Source organism: Psammomys obesus, unplaced genomic scaffold, assembly GCF_907164565.1.
Source record: "Psammomys obesus unplaced genomic scaffold, mPsaObe1.curated_primary_1811, whole genome shotgun sequence".
Classification (NCBI taxonomy): domain Eukaryota; kingdom Metazoa; phylum Chordata; class Mammalia; order Rodentia; family Muridae; genus Psammomys; species Psammomys obesus.
In genome coordinates, this window is record NW_026594152.1 from 1,493,487 (window position 1) to 1,514,322 (window position 20,836).

At 43.4% G+C, this 20,836-nt stretch overlaps 1 protein-coding gene across 2 annotated transcripts in view; it reads left to right on the plus strand.

Moving 5' to 3' along the window:
- The first annotated feature begins 629 nt into the window (after positions 1-629).
- Tm9sf4 (transmembrane 9 superfamily member 4) overlaps positions 630-20,836 on the plus strand; it is a 47,506-nt gene continuing 27,299 nt past the window's right edge. The window contains exons 1-2 of one of the 2 annotated variants that reach the window (XM_055618015.1): positions 630-831; positions 18,006-18,122. In XM_055618015.1, the coding sequence (XP_055473990.1) occupies positions 817-831; positions 18,006-18,122 (132 nt within the window). In that variant the 5' untranslated portion in view covers positions 630-816. The remainder of the gene's footprint in view (positions 832-18,005; positions 18,123-20,836) is intronic. The other variant, XM_055618016.1, reaches the window with a different exon arrangement.

Consider the following 20,836-nt stretch of genomic DNA (forward strand, 5'->3'; position numbering starts at 1 on the left):
GGAGGGACGGTGGGACTGGGAGGAGACGAGGGAGGTGGCTTCAATCAGGCGTAAAGTGAATAAATTATAAAAAATAAATTCAAATTAAAAACATGTCTCCTTTCACTAAGTGTGCTGCTTTTCATTCACTCTTTTAGCAAGGTCTATTGTTTGGGGCACCTACCATATGTGTGAAGGCATGTTCATAATTTATATAACGACAATTATTTATCGAATACTTAAGACTGTACCAGCGAATACTCAACATAAGCCAAGTATAAAAATAATCTAGAAATCTCTGCACCATTTTACAGATGACAAAAAGGCAGGGCAAGAAGACAGACTGAGTTCTACCCTCATAGGTATTACGGCCGATTAGTAAGGATATACAATAGTCAAATAAATATTTAAACCTATAATTACAAATTACTCTGAATCCAGCTGTCGTCAGAGAGGGTTTACCAAGCCTTCTGTCTCACAATTACGGGCTCGGGTAACCCCAGCAACGGGTCTTTCTGCCAATAGTAAAGATGGCATCCAGCGAGTGCGCATGTTTCCACACACCCCCATTACCCACAATGCAAAAGGAGTAGGGGGAGGAGCAGTGTCTGCCAGAAGTTAATATGGCTCTAATAGTTACACCGTACTTTCTCTTCACCTAGTCAGAGACCTCACTGCTAAGACCAGTTTGCCAAGGGGGAATTAAGTCTCCTTTACCTCTTCACTACTGCGATTACAAAAGCAACTGAAGTACGGCGACCCCTTTGTGGAGTTACTGTCTGCACTCACGGAAGCACCACTTCCGCTGACGTCATCACGGCGACACGTGGATCCAAGATGGAGGCGGCGGTGGTGAGTGAAGGAGACTCCGGGAACCGGAGCAGGAGCAGGGTCTCCCTGGATAGCCCGGGACCTTCCGGCGCCCCATGCCTGGCCCTCCGCCTCCCCCAGGAACCCCTGCTCCGTTACCCTTGACTGGGTTGGCCTCTCACAAAAATCCCTTTATCTAGCCTTGGCATGGCAACTAGGCTTGTCAGGGCCTGGAGTTTTAGGGGAGGTGCCGCTGGGAAGGAAGACCTCGGCTACTGTCTTCGCGATTTTCATTTTGGCGTTCGTCCCCACCCCTTGTCACCCTATGTCCCAGTTCTCCCCTCCCGGTCTTGTCTCGTCCCGAGAGTTGCCCGTTATTTCTACCTTCACTCCTCCTCACGTTCATACCCCCATATCCATCATCCTGACCATCTGCGGGTGCTACTTCGCTTCGAACCAGCCCGAGCCTTGTCCTTAACTGCACCCTCAGCTGTCCCCATATCTCACCCCGCTTGATTGCTGCCGTGCCCATCATCCATTCCCAAGCCCTTCCCTGTTGCCTTTTCTGTCAAAACTCGTCTCTCCTGATTTTATCCGATTGGTTCTTAAACTTCGCTGTGCACGGGAATCTTGGGTTGTTGGTAGGGAGACAGGTTACAATGCAGTTTCCTGCGCCTCGTTCCCAAAGATTGCAGTACCTTAGGGGTTAGGCGATTGTCAGGAATCCACACTTTCACCAGCAGCCCCGTGTTTATAATGGAGGTGGTCCCTGCGTTACTGTTTAAGAAAACCTCTGGCCCCTACCTGTCTGCATCTCCTCCCCATGCCGTACAGTTCCTCATGGATGCAGGCTCACTGTCATGACGCTGACTAGAATTGAGTCTCTTTGTGGATGAAAGTGGAGGTCATAGACCGGGAGGATGGGCCACAACTTGTTAGCTTGTGTTGTGGAACCACAAAATCAAGTTTTTGAAGGAATGGATTTTCTAAGAGAAGTTCAGCTCAAACAAGGAACGAGAACAAAGATCTAAAGTGAATTTTCCTGGCTGGTGCTGTATATTGCTTCCTCAGAAGACAAAATTAATTTCATCTTGGTAGTGAATGACAAGAAAGACTCAGAGAAAAAGCTTCTGGCATTTGACTCTACCAAAGGAAAATTCTTGCTTAAGCTATTCCGTGTTGGTTTTCTCTAAACAGGGCCAGGATAGCTAACCAGAGCCTTGCCCTCTGTTAGCAGACTGCTGACTTAGCCTCTTTCTTTCTTTCTTTCTTTCTTTCTTTCTTTCTCTCTCTCTCTCTCTCCTTCCTTCCTTCCTTCCTTCTTTATTTCTTTATTTCTTAAATAACTCCATAAGTCAGGTAAAAGATTTCATGGCTCATTGGTATTGAGCACTTGCTGAGCCTACACTAGAGCCTAAATTTGATCCCTGGCTCTGTTGGGGTGAGGGAAATGTTTTACCTGGTTTCTGTGGCCTCAGACTGCAACCTGAATCATGAAGTGGAGCAAATCCCTAAAGTGGGATGTTGAAACCTTTTTTCTCCTTCACCACATTCAGAACAAGGCAGATGTGAGGTCAGCAAGTTACGCCCTTTCTTGGCCATAGAGAGTTCAATAAGGTGGCATTTATAACACTGAACTGGGAAATTCCAGCCCTGTAAACAGTTTTTAAAGTTTATAAGTTAGCAATATGTGTTTCTGGCATACATTTCTTTGATCAGCAAATATTTGAGTGCCCAGTTAGTGCCAGGAACTAGGTGTATAGTTGTCAGAAGGTCATGGAACCCACCCTTGTGGACCTTTTCTCATTCGAGGAAACCTGCAGTGAGTTCATGAGTAGAATAATGTCTGGTGCTAAATGCTGTGGTGGTGACTAGGCAACCTAACTATTTGGCATTGAATGGCAGAGCCTTCTCACAGAAAGTTGAAGCCTCGTTGACAACAAAAACCAACTTTACAAAGAATGGCCCAGGCAAAGAAGATGGCAAGCATGAAGGCCAAATGGAGTGTTTAAGGGATATACAGAAGGCTACAACACCAGAAACATGGGGGAATGTGGAGTAGGAAACAGTGACCAAAAGATGAAACCGGAGACAGATAAGAACTCGGTTTCTAGAAGTGTGCATGTAGCTCAGTTTGCAATCTGTGTAGTGTGTTTTGAAACGGATTGTCTTGTTAGGTTGGCTTCACTTCCTACCCCACTGGGACAACACATTAGGGGAGCCAGCTTACTCTTAGTGGATAGATAGACCATGGGAATCAGTTTATCCCTTTCAGTAGATGGAGAATGTAGCACCTGGGCGCCTGAGGTATGTGCATCTCTCTGAGTTCAAGGCCGCTTGGTCTACATTGTGAGTTCTAGGAGAGCCAAGGTTACACAAAGAGATAAATCTAGATCGGTAAGTAGGTAGATAGGTAGATAGATAGTAAGTAAGTAGGTAGATAGGTAGGTAGGTAGGTAATAGATAATATAAATGGAGAATGTTGTACACAGAGGCCAGTTTAAAGGGCACACAAGAAACTGCATGCTTAATGAAAAGGCACAGAAGCAAGTTTGTACAGAGGTAGATGTGGAATTATAGGTAGATGTGAATTTAGTTTGCCAAGCGTGTTACTGCACAGAAGTCAGTGCTGTTCCCCTCCCCTCGTACACATAAGCTATTTCACTGTTTCACAATCATTTTGGGTGGGTCAGCTTCTGAGGCAAGTCATACAAAGAAGAACTGAACTACTGTACTCAGTGGCCATGGGAATGGGCTAGGGATTTGGGGAGGCTGTTTTGCTTTAAAAGTTAGAGTTGTGGGTATACAGTACATGGGCTTTCCCCCTCCCTCTCTTACTTTCATGAATGGCTTTTCCCTAAGAGTTGAGCAAATGCTACCCAGATCTGCTAAGCACAACAGTGAGTGTTTCCTGATTTTGCAGAGTAAGAATTCTCTGGCTATAGGAAAGGGAAACCAGGAGTTTACCTTCTGCCCTGGATTAAATTAGACCACCCCATAAAGTTACAGGATAGAATTCATCTGGCATCTGGCTGGGTCAGAATTGAGAAGCAGACTAATATCTACTTATAGAAAACTGCTCTTGGGAATATTTTAATGGAACTTGGGAAATGTCCATTGAGTACATTCATAGGCATATAATACTCTACTTCCTTTATATATATCATCTCCTTCACACTGTATCAGCTTTTCTTACAGTTTTATTTCTATGGATGTGATTCATAGACTACAAAGTGCCATGATTCATAGACTACAAATCGCCTCTTCTTGTTAAAAGATCTTTTTCCATTTTCTGTGTGTGAGTGCTTGCCTGTGTGCATATATGTGCACCCTGTAGATGCTGGGACCTGAGAAAACCAGAAGAGGTGGTCAGAACTGCCACAACAGATGGCTGTGAGCCATCACACTGAGCTCTTCTAAAGTTCACAGTTCAGTGGATTTTGGTATATTTAGAGGATCACTGTTTAATTCCAGAACATTCCCGTCATTCCCACACTTTGCTCCACCTATTCCTGGCAACCAGAAAGTTTTCTGTCTTTGAGGATTTACCTTTTCTCATTTCATATAAAGAGAATTTATAATATGTGGTTTTTCAAGTCTAGCTGCTTTTACTTTTCCATGATACTTTAAAATTTCATTCATGTTGTAGTTTTCCTAGTACTTTATACTAGGAAATGGTTAAACCATTCCTGTTGTGTGGCTAGACCACACTTTCTTTATCCCCATTATCGGTTGATTGGGACTGTCTCATATATTAGCTGTTTGGAGTAATACTGCTGTGAACTATGTGCGTGTGTTTTGCATAAACGTATTTTCAGTATTCTAGGGTATATGCATAGGAGTAGAGTTCCTGGGTCAGTGTACCCTTTTTTGGTTTTGTTGTTTTTTGTGTGTGTGTCCCCCACACACCTCAGACAGGGTTTCTCTGTGTAGCCTTGGCTGTTTGGCTGTCCTGAGATCCACCTCCTCTGCCTCCCCAAGTGCTGGGATTACAGGTGTGTGCCACTGGCTAGTTTACCCTATTTTGAGGGTTTTATTCCATGTAGGGCAGAATAATGGATTGTCTGACACCAAAGATCTTCGGAGCCAATAGAGGCAGTACTAGTAGGGCAGTTGGATCATGTCCTGCAACAGGATTCAGGACGGTCCTCTGTCTCTAGTTTCATGTGGTAGCAGCATCTGTCACCTTTGGGCTTTCAGAACATGAGGGGAGGCAGCAGCTTGGCTCATTCCAGCAGTCATTGTTTTCATATGTGGCCTGGCAAATGGACTTGGCTCTCTTGGTCTGTTGTATGTGTACATGTCATAGATGACACTAAGATTTGAACTTCAGCTCGGGATGGTAGCACAAGCCTTCAATCCTAGCACTGGGAGTTCTGCCAGCTTGGTCTACACAAGGAGTTCCAGGCCAGCTGGGGGTGAGAGAGACAGACACAGACATACAGACACACACACGGAGAGAAAGAGAGAGAGAGAGAGAGAGAGAGAGAGAGAGAGAGAGAGAGGAGAGAGAGGTCTACTTTTAAAAAATGCTGGGCAGTTGTGGCAGACACCTTTAATCACAGGACTCAGGAGGCAGAGGGAGGGTGTATCTTTGAGTTCCAGGACAGCCAGGGATATACAAGGAAACTGTGTCAAATAAACAAACAAACAAACAAGCAAATAAATAAATAAGGACTTGGACTTCATGGTTTCTGAGTTCCAAGTGGAAAGTTCTACAGCGAGTATTTACATTTAGTCTGCTTTTGCTAATGTGCTGTGCAGTTGGATCTGTTTGTACCCATCGCCATTCTTGTGCTCCCTCCAGAGTGTTATGTTGGCTATGTTTTCTGTCTGGCTCCTTGAGTTGCCTCACTTAGTACCTATTCTGCAGGAGCCACTGTATCCTGGGAACTGAGTGCCTATACTAAGCCTTGGTTGATGTGTTTCTCTGAGAAGTCCCTTTTAAAGGAGGCCCTCAGCCCACAGGAAGTGCAGAGGAGACAGCATTTAGTTGCCTCTTGGTCTCTGTTTTACAACTTGGACAAAAGGTCCTCTTTGATCTTGGAATTAAAGAAGCAGGTTGCAGAATGTTGGAGAAGGTTGAGTTTTGATCTCTGGGCACTGGCAGGAAGGTGGGAAGGACCTAGGATGAGCAGGACCATCTGGCCACAGATGAATGGTAGGGGCCACTACCTTCTAACCTGCTTTGATCCCTGAACCATTTGCTGTCACTGTTGTTTCCCAGAATTTGGGGGGTGGGGGCCGGTGCACCCAAGACTTCTCAGTTCTGCCTCATTCTTCTTCATTGCTTCCTCTGTGCCATTCAAATGTCCATTATGATTTCTCACTACATCTGATGCCTTAAACTGCCAGACCTGCCAGACTTTGAGGTCCAGGCCTAAGGCTGGGCCTACAAGCCTGGGTTAGAATTACTTTTGTGACTGTAGACAAGCTTCTTTTTAAGCCTGTTATTTTTTCTTAATATTTTTATTGTGGTGAAATAGACAGAAAATTTGCCTTTTTAACTATTTGTACAAGTTCAGGACATTGCATGCGTTCACAGTGTTAATGCAACCGCCACCTCCACCCATCTTCAGAGCTGACCCGGCGTCCCTTGCTGAATTCATTTCCATAGTTTTGAACTGGGGATGAGACTCCTCAAAAGAATTGTAAGAATAAGTCCGAGTCCCTGTCCCTTTGTATCCTCAGATTTGAAGTGCTGTGGACCTGCGCTGGCTGAGCCTACTGCCATTGCTAGGAGGTCTTCCGTAAATTCCCCTGAGGGCTGGGAAGAGCAGTCATTCCTGTACTCCCCCTCTTTCAGGGTTAAGTCTGGCTACTTAGAGCTTTGGGAAGAGAGTTGGTTCCACCTGGATATCATCTACTGCAGGCCTTCCCCTAGCCCTCACCACCTCCCCCAGCAGTTTTGAGCCTTTTTATGTCTGTTCAACAGCTGCTGTGTCTGTGTTCTGAAATAAAGGCTGCATTTTCAGAGTTTGCCAGTGGCTAATTTAGTTCTGGCTGTTTTGTTGTGTTTTCTTGTAGCTGGGAGAGTTCTCTAGCTCCACGGGGCTTCTTGGTATGTGATCTTTAGTTGTCATTAGCCTTCATTCACTTGTGGCTGAATTCTTTAACTGATTGGATAGTTGCTGTCAGTTAACTGTTGGCCAACAGGGTCGTGGGAGCCTCCCGCCCCCACCCAGTGCTTGAGTTCCTTAATCTGGGGAGTAGTTACTAACTGACCTTAAAGTGGTTGCTGGTTTAGTGAGAAAAAACACAATAGCAGACGCTGGTCTACTGTGAGGGAGGGGCTGCTTTTGCTGCAGGAAGGAACAGGACTGGCCTTTTCAAGATTGGCCCCAGCTCTGTGGCTAGGTGATGCTATTTATAGGAAAGAGTTGGAGAGGTGGAGGGCTCCAGAAAAGAAGAGGTTAACTTCTGTCACAAAAATGCCAGTGAATGAACAATTCAGTTCTCGGGAGAAACTCCGTACTTTTGGGGGGGAGAGGTTAACTGTTCACAGCCTTTAAACTGGGTAGGGCAAAATTGGCAGGATAAAGAATATTTTATTTTCCTAGTAGCCTTCTCTTAGGTTGTTGCTGTTGCTGCAGCTGCTGCTGCTGCTGGGTGTGTGGTGGGGGTTTTTCTGAAATTCCAGGCCCTAGAATTGAAAAGCCAATCAGAGAGAGACTGATTCTTGGGTCCCTTGAGCTTTTCAGCTTTCCAGGTCACCGGTACTTCTGCCAGGGCTGGAGTGTTAGGTTACCTGCACAGAGTTCTCGATTGCCATCATCTGGTTCCTTGACAGGCTGCCGCTGCAGTTTGTGATCTGGGCACCAAGTAAAGCAGAGTGCTGTGGACAGAGGGCTGCTGTTTAGCTCTTAGAACTCACCTCCTGCTCTGTACATGGCTGTCCTTTTGTACTTGAGCTTTACACAGGAGTTACCAAGGTTACCAGTTAGAAGTCAAGGGACAAGGGGCAGGAAGATGGCTCAGTGGTTAAGAGCATTTGTTCTTGCAGGGTACCTGGACACCATTCCCAGCACCTACGTGGTAGCTCCCAACCATCTGTAAGTCCAGTTTCAGGAGAACTGACGCCCTCTTTTGACCCCCTCAGACATCAGACATGCATGTGGTGCACAGATACACATTGCCAGACGAAACACTCATAAATAAAATAGATCTAATAATACTAATTTTGAAAAAAGGTCAAGGAACAAGATGGGAGTTTCCCAACAAACAGGGCTTCTACTACCTTTTACAGATGTGAACCAGAGGCCACCATTCTGTCAGGTTGTCAGGGACCTGTCTTCAAGGCTCCTGGAATCGTGTAACATCCTACATACTAGGGCCTTGGCAGGATGTGTAGATTATTATTATTATTATTATTATTATTATTATCATTATCATTATCATCATCATCATCATCATCATCATCATTTATTTATTTTTAATGTGTAGCTTTATCAGCTTCTCTGACACGCTCCCAAAGTTAGAATTGCTGGTTTAGTTACCTGCAAACCTGCTGGCCAAACGTTTCTGTGCTAGATATTCTTTATGCCTGCCATCTAGGTATTTTTACAGGCAGTGCATTGCCTTCCCTTGAAATATAAATGTATTACTGGAAATGTAGCTCAGCTGGTAAAGTGCTGACCTAGCAAGCATAAGGCCCTGGGTTCTGCCTTCATCACCCAAATGCCAGGATTACAGGTGTGCACCACTGTGACCAGATTATATGGTGCTGAAGGCAGAAGAATCAGAAGTTCAAAGTTTCTTGACTGTATAACAAGTTCAAGGCCAGCAGGGGCTATGTGAGACTCTGTCTTAAATTATTTTTAACATATGTATGTATCATTATATATAATGATGGTACACATACATGAAAATATAAAAATATTAATAAATACATAATGAATGTGTGCAATTTTGTTAATTTTTTAAAAGGCTAGGTCAGAAAGCTGGAAATAGTACTTGCCTTGGGAGCCAGACAACCTGAGTTCTATCCCAAGCAAAGGTAGAAGAAGAGAATGGAATCTACAGAGTTATCTTCTGACCTCCACAGATAGAAAAATGACAACAAATTCAAAAAGTTAAAATAAGTCACTTGACTGCCCCTTATCCATGTATCAAGATAAATTGTTTTTTACTTAAAACACTATATCTCTATAATAATTTATGCATATACAATTCTCCTTTTAAAACCTTGTTATAGATTGGGTCTGGTGGAACATCCCTTTAATCGTAGCACTGGAGTTGGGGCGGTGTGCGCAAAAGTAGGTGGATCTCTATGAGTTTAAGACCAGCCTGGTCTACATAGGGAGTTCCAAGCAAGCCAACACTACCTGGTAAGACCCTGTCTCAAAACAAACGAAAGTAAAAGCCCAGCTTGTTATGATAATTTCAGCCAGCACAGCATAAAGGTAGAGTATAGCCATTGTCACTTATCACCCAGCTTCTCTGATTACTATCACATTGCCACATCCTTTTGCCTCTACCCTTTCCAGCTAGTTCCTTTTTGTCCAGGCATATTACGATGTACTTTCATACTACAAATCATCATTGTGAATGTACACTGCAGTGACCTTTAGCTATATATAAACTTGTGCCCTTGTCACCACAGTGACACAGTGTTATAGAACAGTTCTCTACCCCAGGTTCCCTCACATTGGTCAAGGGAGTGATGAAATCAGGCCCTTGTTCCCACAGCCAAAACACCACTAATCTGACTTCTGTCTCTGTAGCTTTCCTTTGCTGTATTCCATGGAAGTGGACTCGTGTTACGTAGACCTCTGAATCCGGCTTCTTTTACTTTGTCTGTAGTGTATCTGGCTCAGGCCTTCTGTATGTGTATTAGTAGTTCTTTTTTTTTCTTGCTGATAGTATGTCCCATTGTATGGAAAACTGCATTCTTCTTCTTCTTCTTCTTCTTCTTCTTCTTCTTCTTCTTCCTTCTTCCTTCTTCCTTCTTCCTTCTTCCTTCTTCCTTCTTCCTTCTTTCTTCTTTCTTCTTCAGCTTTTACTAATGTTTGGGTCTTTGAGTTTTCAGTTTTAAGCTATAGTAGTCCTATATCCCCAATCTAAGGATGTGTTTCCAAGTTCACTGAGAAGCTTGGAACCCTGCCAGCACAGAACTCTGTGTTTTCATTGATTTGTGTACTAGGAATTGAACCTGGGGCCCAGGCCTCTTTTTATTATTTTGAGACAGTCTCACTAGGTTGTGCAGGCTGGCTTTGAATTCATGCTGTAGCCAGGCAGGTCTTGAACTTGGTGATCTCCTGCCTCAGCCTTTAAAGTAACTAAATTATTATAGGCCTGTGCCATCAAGCCCAACTCTATACTTTTTTTACTTGTACATCTTACAGCAAAGTGTAGTTTGTGCATTAGACAGTAAGATTGACAGAGTGGTGGTCTAGATTGGGCGGCAGGCTGTTTGCCTAGCGCACCTAAAGCCCACACAAACCAAGTGGTGCTACACTCAAGAGGCAGGGAGAGCAGAAGTTCAAGATCAGCCTGGGGCGCCTGAGACCCTGGGTGGGGTGAGCGAGAATCTTTAATAATAAAGTAGAACATTTATACTAATATGTAGTAATGAAAGTCAGAGTTATACATCATTTATGTCTGGAATTTTCTGTTTAGTACTTTCAGACCTTAATTGACAGTAGGTAGCTCAAATTGTGGAAGGAAAAACCAGGAATAAGACAGCTATTGTGGTTAAAATTGCTGTGAACATTCGCGTTCAAGGCTTTGAGTATACTTCCTTCTGTTGAGTTGATGACTAGAGTTGGAAGTACTGGCCAGTAAGCTTATGTTTAATTTTTTAAGCTACTACCAAACTTCCCAAAAGTGGCTGTGTCATTTCACATTCCCATCAGGGAAGTGAGAAGATTTCAGTTTCTCCGTACCCTGGTCCACACTTGCCTGGTGTTGTTTTGGTGTTTAGTCGTTCTCGTGTGTGTAGTGCTGCCTCACTGTAGCTTTGAGTTGCGTTTCCCTGACATTGTCTAATGTGCCCTTTGTGTATCTGTCTACGTCGTTTCTGCTGATGTGAGTATACAGATCTTTTACATCACTTCTCCACGTGGGATTGAACCTAGTGCTCTACAGCTGAGCCACCCCCAGGCCTTGCCCATTTGTTACCTGGGATGTTTGCGGTCTCGTTAAGTTGTACGAGTCTATGGATCCTGGACCAGTCCCTTACTATGTACATCACTTAAAGATTTTCCGCCTGTCCGTGGCCTAGAAGTGTTAATTTTTAAATTTTTATGATATTTATTAATTTTAATGGGTTAATTTTTGGTGGCCTATCTAAAACAAATTCATCTAACTCAAAATGACAGTTTTTCTTCTTAGGATTTTAGTTTCAGCTTTTGTTTTCTTTACTCTGTGGTTCATTTAGAATTTATTATTTTTGTGTATGGTCTAATGTTACTTGAGAATATGGTTACCACGTAGTTAAATCACTTTGTTGAGAAAACTGTCCTTGTTGGGTTACCTTGGCACCTTGTTGAAAATCAGTTTATTGTAAATGGAAAGGTTTATTTCTATGCTTTTAATTTGTTTGGATTGATGTGTGTGTGTGTGTGTGTGTGTGTGTGTGCGCGCGCGCCCATTTTTACCAACTGTTTTATTATTATGCTTTATGGTATGTTTAGAAAGCTGAATAAATTATCCTATTCTGCTTTGACTCTGCCTTGGATATTCTGAATCATTTCTATTTCTTTATCAGTATTAAGATAAATTTGTGCCAGATGTGGAGGCACACGCCTTTCATCCCAGCACTCGGGAGGCAGAGGCAGGCAGAGTTCTGTGAGTTTGAGGACAGCCAGGACTACATAGAGAGACCCTGTCTCCAAAAAAAAAACCATATATGTATATATGTGTGTATGTATATGTATACATATATATAGTCTCGAACTAAATTAACCCTAATATATATAATACATATATATGTCCAAGCTACAGGACAGCTAGGACTATATAAAGAGACCTTGTCTCAAAAAAAAAAAAAAATGTGTGTGTGTATTTGATCTTGACAAATGCTAAATTTTTTAGTTTGTATAAAAAACATGCTCAGATTTTGATGGGGATTGAATCTCCAGATCAGTATGGAAGTGGGGTTTTCTTTTTTTATTTCTTTTTATTTTATTTTACATGTATGGGTGTTTTGCCTAGATGAATGTCTGTGTACCACCATGCCTGGTGCTCACAGAAACCTAAGGAAAGTGTTGGATCCCCTGGAACTGGAGTTAGAGCCAGTTGTGAGCTGTCATGTGGGTGCTGGGACTTGAACTTGGGTCCTCTAGAAGAGCAGCAAGTGCTCTTAACCACCGAGCCATCTCTCCAGCCCCAAAAGTAGGGTTTTCTATCCTAACTCTGTATAAACATGGAATGTTTCTAGTTATTTAAATCTTCTGTTTCTCTTGCCAGTGTTGTATAATTTTAAATAGAGAAGCCCTTAAAAGTCATTTTTCTGTAGCTAGAAATGATGATGCAAGCCTGTAATCCCAACATTTGAGAGGCTCAGGCAAGAGGATTACTATGATTTGAGGGCAGCCTAGACTACATAGAAAGCACTGGGCCAGCCAGGGCTACATAGCAAAACCCTGTCTTGAACCAGAACAAAATGTGTATTTTTTTTTCTTTATTATTTGTAGTGTTGAATGTAGCTTGTGTTGAGCTTGCTAGGCAAGTGCTTTACTATTTCTGCTGCATCCAGCCCCAAGTCTTTCTGATACAGTCTTAGGGGTTGGAAAGATGGCTTAGCACTTCAGAGCACTTGACTGCTTTTCCAGTTTGACTTCCAGCATGCACATGGTGACTGACAACCTTCTGTTAACTCCAGTTCCAGGGATGTGACACATCTTTTGACCTTCTTGGCCTCCTGTACACACATGGTACACAGACACAGTCAGGCGTACACATGTATACATACAATAAATAAGTTTTAATATATACTCTTTGGTTTGGTTTGGTTTTTCAAGGCAGTATTTCTCTATGTACCTTGGCTATCCTGGACTCGCTTTGTAGATCATGCTGGCCTTGAACTCACAGAGAACCACCTGCCTTTGCTTCCCTGAGTGTTGGGATTACAGATGTGTGCCACTGTGCCCAGCTGTTCCTGATCTTAGTGGATCTTTGCATTTTGTTTTTCAGCTTTTAAGTGTGATGGTTACCTGGGGGTTTTCATCTGGCTGGGAAAAATGTCTTTTTAGTTGTGCTTTAAGTTGTTTTGATGACTGTTGGTTTTTGTCAGCTGCCTTTTCTGTGTCAGTTGTGCTAGTGTGTTTTGTCTTTCTGTTGCTTCTGTGGTATACTGTAGTAACAGACCAGCTGATAAGCTGTTCTTGCATTCTTGAGATAAATCAAACACCACCACCTTATATAGGCTAGAATGACCTCAAACTCATTCTCCTGCCTCAGCCGCCAGAATGCCGGGGACATAATTCACCATATCTACCTATAGATGGGTTTGTTTGTTTGTTTGTTTAAAGCAGGGATTCTCTGTGTCGCCTTGGCTGTCCTGGACTCACTTTGTAGACCAGGCTGGCCTTGAACTCACAGCTCCCTGCCTGCCTCTGCCCCTTTGAGTGCTAGGATGAACGCCCAGCTGGTAGTTCTCCTCTTTGATTACTTCGTGTGGTTTTGGTATATGCCTAAAACAAAACGAAAGGACAGTGTCTTATTTCTATTCCTGGGTAGCCTGGAACTTGTTCTCTGGGCCAGTTTGGCCTCAAACTCAGAGATCTGCCTGCTTCTGCTGCTGGAGTACTGGAATTAAAGATGTGCCACAGGCCCACTGGTATAGGCTTTCACACATTTAAACAAACAAGACAAGACTAGAATACATAAACAAGGAGTGCTTTTCATCTACCTAAGAATTTGTGTTGGTGGTCCTTCGGTAGTAGCTCTACTCTTCATGTTGCTAATTACTTTCCCCAAAGATGATACAGTTTATATCCAACTAGCATACTCTGACCTTGTTTTGTTGACAGGGTTTCTCTGTGTAGCCCTGGCTGTCCTGGAACTTGCTGTGTAGACCAGGCTGGCTCTCACTCAGAGGTCCTCCTGCCCCTGCCTCCCAAGTGCTGGTAGTGGCACCACTGCCCAGCTATGCTCTGATTTTTTTTAAAGTTGGTGATGCTGATACATAGAAAATAAGATGTTGGATGTGGCAGCACACTTAGTCCCAGCTCTCTGGAGGCAGAGCCAGGCAAATCTGAGTTTGAGGCCAGCCTCTGCTGTATAAAGTAAGACCCTTTCTAAGACAATAAAAAACAAAACAAAAAACCATAATTGTTTTGACTTTTATCTTTAAAATTATGGATAATAGTAAGTGTCATTTGTGTTTGCTTGTTTGAACTGTATTTTTCAGTGGTAGGGTCTAGGTGTGCTAGGCCAGCTCTAGCACTGAGCTGTAGCCCAGCCGCCCTGATTTTGTTTTTAAACCGTCAACTCCTTTGTTTTAAAATTATTTGCCCTTTATTATTTTGTAAGAATTCTTGGTATATCAAAGAGATTAGTCCTTTGCCACACTTGTGCTGAATATTTTTACTCAAATTGGCTTTTCCCTTGTTAAAAAAAACTATTTATTCATCTATATCTATGCACAGCTATGTGAGTTTATGTACACTGCGTGTGCAGATGCCTAGGAGGCCAGAGGGCGTTGGATTCTCTGGAACTGGAGATAGATGCTGTTGAGAGCCTTCTGGCATGGGTGCTGGAAACTGCCCCCAAGTCCTCTGCAAGAGCAGTACATGCTCTTAACCACTGAACCTCTCTCCGCCCCATCTCACCCTCTTTTGAAATGGGATTTGCTATGCTGTCTAGGTTGGTCTTGAACTCATAGGCTCAAGTAATCCTCCTATCTCAGTGACCTTCCAAGTAATTGGGATTGCAGGCACATGCCACAGCTCCTGCACCCTACCCCCAGTTATGAAATGGGAATACAGGTTTCTATATGAAAAGAACTATGCCTGGCACATACTTGGTATTCAGTAAATGCTATAAGCTGTTGTTATCAGCATCATACATTCTCATCATCTTCTATTAAAGCTCACCTTCCTTGGACTGAAGAGATGCTCAGTGGTTCAGAGCACTGTCTGCTCTTCCAAAGGTCCTAAGTTCAGTTCCCAGCAACCACATGGTAGTTCACAACCATCTATACCGGGATCTGATGCCCTCTTCTTGCATGCATATGACCTGCAGATAGATAGATCACTCATATATGTAAAGTAAATAAGTCTTAAAAAAAAAAACAAAAAAAAACCAAAAAAACAAAAAAAACCTCACCTGTCAGAGCAGAGCACACATATTCCATCACATTTGAGTTGCATGACTTACGATAAGTTTGTTTGAGGGAATTGAGATGTGATTTCATGTAGCCCAGACTGGCCCAGAACTCACCGTGTATCTGAGGATAGCCATGAACATTATTTTTCCTTACTCCATCCCCCAAGTGCTGGGATTAGAGGTGTGTGCCACCACACCTGGTTTTATGTGATCCAAACAAAGGGCTTTGAGCATTCTACCTACTAAACCACACCCACAGACCCCAAGTTATATCATCTCTCTAGCTCAGGCTGACTGGCAGCCCCCTGCAAAACGGTGGCAGAAGTGCACAGGTAGTTGTCATTGTGACGGATGCAAATGAGTGTGGGAGTGCTTAACACAAGGCCAGGCCTGTGCAGGGTGGCGAACTTCCTGGTGTTAGCGACTCTGGCTGCTGTTGGTTAGTAGTGTTGCCTTCCTGCTGGGGTGAGCATGGATCTCACTGTTTATTTTTGGGTTTTGCTTGTTTGTGGAGGAGGAAGGGCTTCGAAGGTTTGAGACTTTGGAACCAAAGTGTATTGAATGATTTCTCCAGGATTTACTTTTCATTCCTCTGTAAGCTGAGCTCCCAAGGGAGCTTTGAGCTGCCTAGGGTAGTGTTTCTCAGTTAAGTCTGAAGGTTCTGTTTCTAAATAGGAACTAAAGTAACTTCTTAGATTTAATTGGCTTGATAAACTTTGAAGATTGTAATCCTGTACTTCAAATCTCAAATCAGATAAGGCTAAAAGGTCTGGGTCAGGCTTCTTAGGAGGGAAAATTCAGAACACATTTTCTTTACGTTAGTAGGAATAGTGGTCAGTTAGCCTTACATGTAAGAGTAGTGGCTTGGGGCTAGAGAGCTGGTTCAGTCAGTAAAATACTCGGCAGACAATCATGAGGACCTTGAGTTCAGATCCCTAGCACCACACAAAAAGTGAGCAGGTACAGCAGTGTATACCTGAGCTAGTCTAGCTCAGTCTGTGAGCTTCAGGTTCACTGAGAGATCTTGTTTCAAAGAAAAGGTGGGGAGCAGTTGGGAAGACACCAATGGTACACATGGATACACATGTACACACATGTACATATAAACACCCCCACCCACAGACACTAGAGAGATAGCTCAGCAGCTTAGAGCACTGGCTTCTCTTCCAAAGAACTGTGGTTCATTTTCTGGCATTCACATGTGGAGTCACAACTGTCTGTAACTCCATTTCTAGGGGATCCGACTCTAATGGCCTTCTCTGGCATCAGGCAGGTATATGGTGCACAGAAATATATACAAGCAAACACCTATATAATAATAATAACAACAGTAATAGTAGTTAGTGACTTAGAGGTCAGTAAACGGTTTCACGTACTTTCTGGTTTCAACCCCACTTCCACTACATGAATCCTTTGTAATGAACAAGGACACAGCAATGTTGATGGGCCAGATTGCATAGCTGAGGAGTAGGAGTCATTGCCCCACCCATATTTGAGGGCCCCAAAATTAATAGCTTTTTTTGTATATGGCAGCCACCTCCCTGTTGATCATCAGGGTAGACTTTTAAACCTGGCCAGAGAGAATTAGAAGCCCATACTTCCTCCTTCCCAGAGATGTTGACTCTAGAACACAACTCCCCTGCCCTCTCAGGAGTATTTCATCATCCGAAATGCTAGGTTGACCTGTATGCTGAGCCTTTAGCAACTTGTGAAAGTGTGCACTCTGATTGCCAGAGCATAACCTGAGTGAGTATCTGCACCTGACAAGATTCCAGAAAGTGCTGCTGCCGCTGCTCTCTACAGATCTCACTTTGAGTTGTGAGCTCATAGAGACCCTTTAAACATACTGAAACTAGAATCCAACTTCTAGAAATTGAGGATGATCCATAATCTGGTTGAAGCTAGGGTTGTGGTACACACATTTAGTCCCAGCACACAGACAGATAGCTATAAGCTTGAGTCCAGCCCAGTCTACCTACTAAGTTCCAGGCCAGCCACAGTTATCCAGTGAGACCCTGGCACAAAATAACAACAACTATAATAATCTGTATGAGACCTTAGCGTTGATAGGGTTTGTTTTGCTTTGTTTGGGGGATGCGTGGGTGAGGCAGGGATTTTTTTATTTAGCCTGGGCTATCTTGGACCTTGCTATATAGACCAGAGCAGTTTTGAATTCACAAAGATTGCCTGGCTCTGCCTCTTGAATGCCAGGATTAAAGGCACGTGCCACCACACCCTCATACCTCTCCTGCACTGCAGGCTGGCGTGAAATTTGGGATCTTCCTGCCTCTAATTGCTAAGTACTACTATGATTATAGGTGTACATTATCACACCTGGCTAATTGTTTTCCTAAAGTGATATAAATATATAATTCTATGCAAAACATTAGAAAGAACAGATACCCAGAAGAAGGAAAAAAATAGTATCACTCCATTTTCCATTCTGGTAAATGCCCTTCCTTGTACATTGTTGTGGAGTTGCTATATCTTTCTTACCATGTCTGGAAACAGAGACCAAGGGCTGAAGAAATGGTTTAGGAGTTAAGTGGGCTCACACTCTTCCAGACGACTTTTAATTTTAAAACATCTCTGAAATTGGACTGTTGGGGACTCTGGGAAATAGGAACCAAGTTGCCATCCAGAAATGCCTCAGTTTGTAATCCACCCACCATATGAGAGCACAAAGTGGCATTTTAATATCTTAGACTGGCAAAGGTGCCAAGTCTTCTCTTTCCAGACAGTCATTGTTTGACCTATCCTGTTGCGCATTTCTGGAAGTGCAGAGTCTTGTGCCCTGTAGCATTCTGGGAAGGCATTCTGGGCCTCAGGCTTCCCAGAACAGAGGTGCTAATGGCCAGTGCAAGCACACTTGAAGGTTCCCACTTGATGTGTCCTGAAGGAAATGTCACTTCTCTCCCCATTCCAACTGCAGTTTCTTTCCCCAGCAGGTTTGGTGGCTAAGGTTCCTGCTGCTTCTCTGTCTCACGTGTAAAACAAGCACCTTCTATGTCCCTGGAGTCGCACCAATCAACTTCCACCAAAACGACCCAGTAGAGATCAAGGTGAGTGAGTGCTTGACTCATAGGAGCACCTATGCCTAGCAGCCTGGCTAGAGGACTGTGCTGAGCTGTTTGTGTCCGTCCTGGAGGTGTAGAGAACACAGATGAGGGCCAGCTCCCCTGGGCAGAAAAGGGTTGACTCCGTATGTAAGGCTGTCTGTAGTTCTACCTCTTCATTGCTTCCTCTGTGCCTCCCAGTCTCAGTGTCCTCGCTCACTTTTACTACGAAGTGTGTCACATGCCATCCCACCCAGCTCTGTGTTACTCCACTTTTTTCTGGGGCTTCTCCGCCTCCTTTTCTCATCTGCTCCATCCTCCTTTCATTACTAGCTTTTGAATAATACACAGCAGCTGTTCAAATGTCTGTATTGTCTATAGCTCTCTTCCTTACACCTTGCAGGGAAAACATTAAAGTAATATTTACTGAGGGTTTTTACATGCCATGCATTGGGCTCTGCTTAGCTCAGCATACCCCCAAGAATCGTCTGAGGGAAATTCTGGTTCACAGATTTTCTGTATGTTTCATAGATATGGAAACTAATGCAGCCAAGAAACAAGCCAACGTGTCATATGTGGAGAAATGCAAGCATTGACACCAGGTGACATACATGAAGTGAATAAATGGCATCATGTCAACTCTTGACTCCAGGGCCCTTAGGAAAGTTGGGTTTTCGAGCTTTTGGAATGCCAGGTTTCCCACGGCTGTGCCTTTTTCTCACTTTTGGCCTTTGTCCAGAGCTCAGAACAAAGCTTGTGGTACAGAGGTCCAGTGGTGTCTGGGCTCTAGCCCTGTCAGACTGCAGTGAGGGAGGACTCCTGAGCTGGCAGACGAGCATTAAGCTGGAATACACCTCTTTGTAATGTAAGAGTGTGGGCATGCCTGCACCCCACTCCCATGGCCCAGCGTAAGAACGCCAGAAATCAAGAATTAGCAGCCATGAATTTGGGGACAGTTTTTCCTTAAGTAATTCATAATGTGTGTTGGTTGATTGGTTTGGTTTTATGACAGGGTCTCATACAGCTTAGATTGGCCTTGAACATTGGATAGCTGAGGATCATTTTTCATTCACCTCCAAACTTCTGGAATTATAGTCCGTGCCTCTACACTAGTTTATATTACATGCATAATCTAGGTCCTTAGTATCTTGAGGCTGGCATCCCAAAAGTTCCAAAATCCAAGGTTTCCTAGGGCCCCTAGAGGCAAGAGCTAACTTCAGACTGACGTGCTGTTTACTTTCTTTATGTATCTCACTTAGTATCAATATGTTTGCATTTCTCTGCAAGTGGTTATGAAATATGAGATATTATTCCAGACCCAGTGGTTGTTTGTGACACAACCCCATGGCATGTATAGCATGCTGCCTGTTCAGTCCCTCAAATTTCTAATTCCAGAGTGAGAATTTTAAGTAAGGGTTGTAGCCCTATTCTAGAAGTCAAAAATTATTTATAATTTTAAATGGTATATGAGGAATAGCAGGTAGTTCCTCAGTATAATTTCCTTCATATTTAAAGGGTTTTTTTTTTTTATTGTTATTCTTTTGCTTTTTGTTTTGTTTCGTTTTTTTAAGACAGGGTTTCTCTGTGTAGCCTTGGCTATCCTGGAACTCATTCTATAGACCTGGCTGGCCTTAAACTCATAGAGACCTTTTGGTATAACTTTTTGGTTACTTTATTAGGTTCATATATCTACCACCCTTCCAAACTATATTCTACCCTAATCCTTCCAATTCCTTAACACTAGGTAGGAGAAAAAGAAGATTAGAGGGGAAAGAGAGCAGAGACTTCTTTAGACTATTTCCTGCTGATTAGGAGTGTCAAGAGTTCCTGGGGGCAAGTCCAGTTTCTGTAGTCACCGAATGTCTCTAGCCAGCAATAGCGGTCGCAGCAGCAGGAACCAGCAGCAGCTGCCACAGACTTTCTTGGAGCCCTCTCATTCTACCCTCTCAAGAGTCCCCAACAGTTTAAATGTAAACTATCTGCAGCTGGCAAAAATCACACCCCTCCTAGATACAAGACAAACCATAGTTAGGTGCTGTGGACAATCTGAAGCAGCCCCATAACTCACACCTGGGATTAAAACAAAAACATTCACATAATATTACTCGGTTTTTAAAGAAACCAAAATTCTGATTACAGAGATCCACCTACCTCAGTCCCCAAGTGCTGAGCTTAAAGATGTGCACTACCACTGCCCCACTTCAGAGATTTTTTTATTACACTTTATTTACTTATTTATTTATTATTTATTCATTTATTTATGTGTGTGTGTGAGAGAGAGAGAGAGAGAGAGAGAAAGAGAGAGAGAGTAGGTTTGGGTGTGGAGGACAGGACAACTAGAGCAGTTGTTCCTGTGCTCCTACCATGTGGATCTGTGGGATAGGAGCTCAAGTTGTCAGGCCTGACGATAAACGTGCCTTTATCATCTCAGCGGCCCTCCCGTCTTGTTTGTTTGTTTGTCATTGTAGTCCAGCCTGAGCTCAACCTTATTGGGTAGTCAAAGATGGCCTTGAACTTTCTTTACAATTTTTGTTATTATGTATGTGCACATACAGTAATGTATGTGGGGGTGAGGCTGAGCCACAGCATGGGTGTAGAGGTCACAGTACATCTTTGTGCAGTTGTTTTTCCCCTTCCACCATTATATGTGGATCAAACTCAGGTTACCAGGCTTGGCAAGCCACTTTACCCACAAAGCCCCGGGTTTGATCCCTTTCACT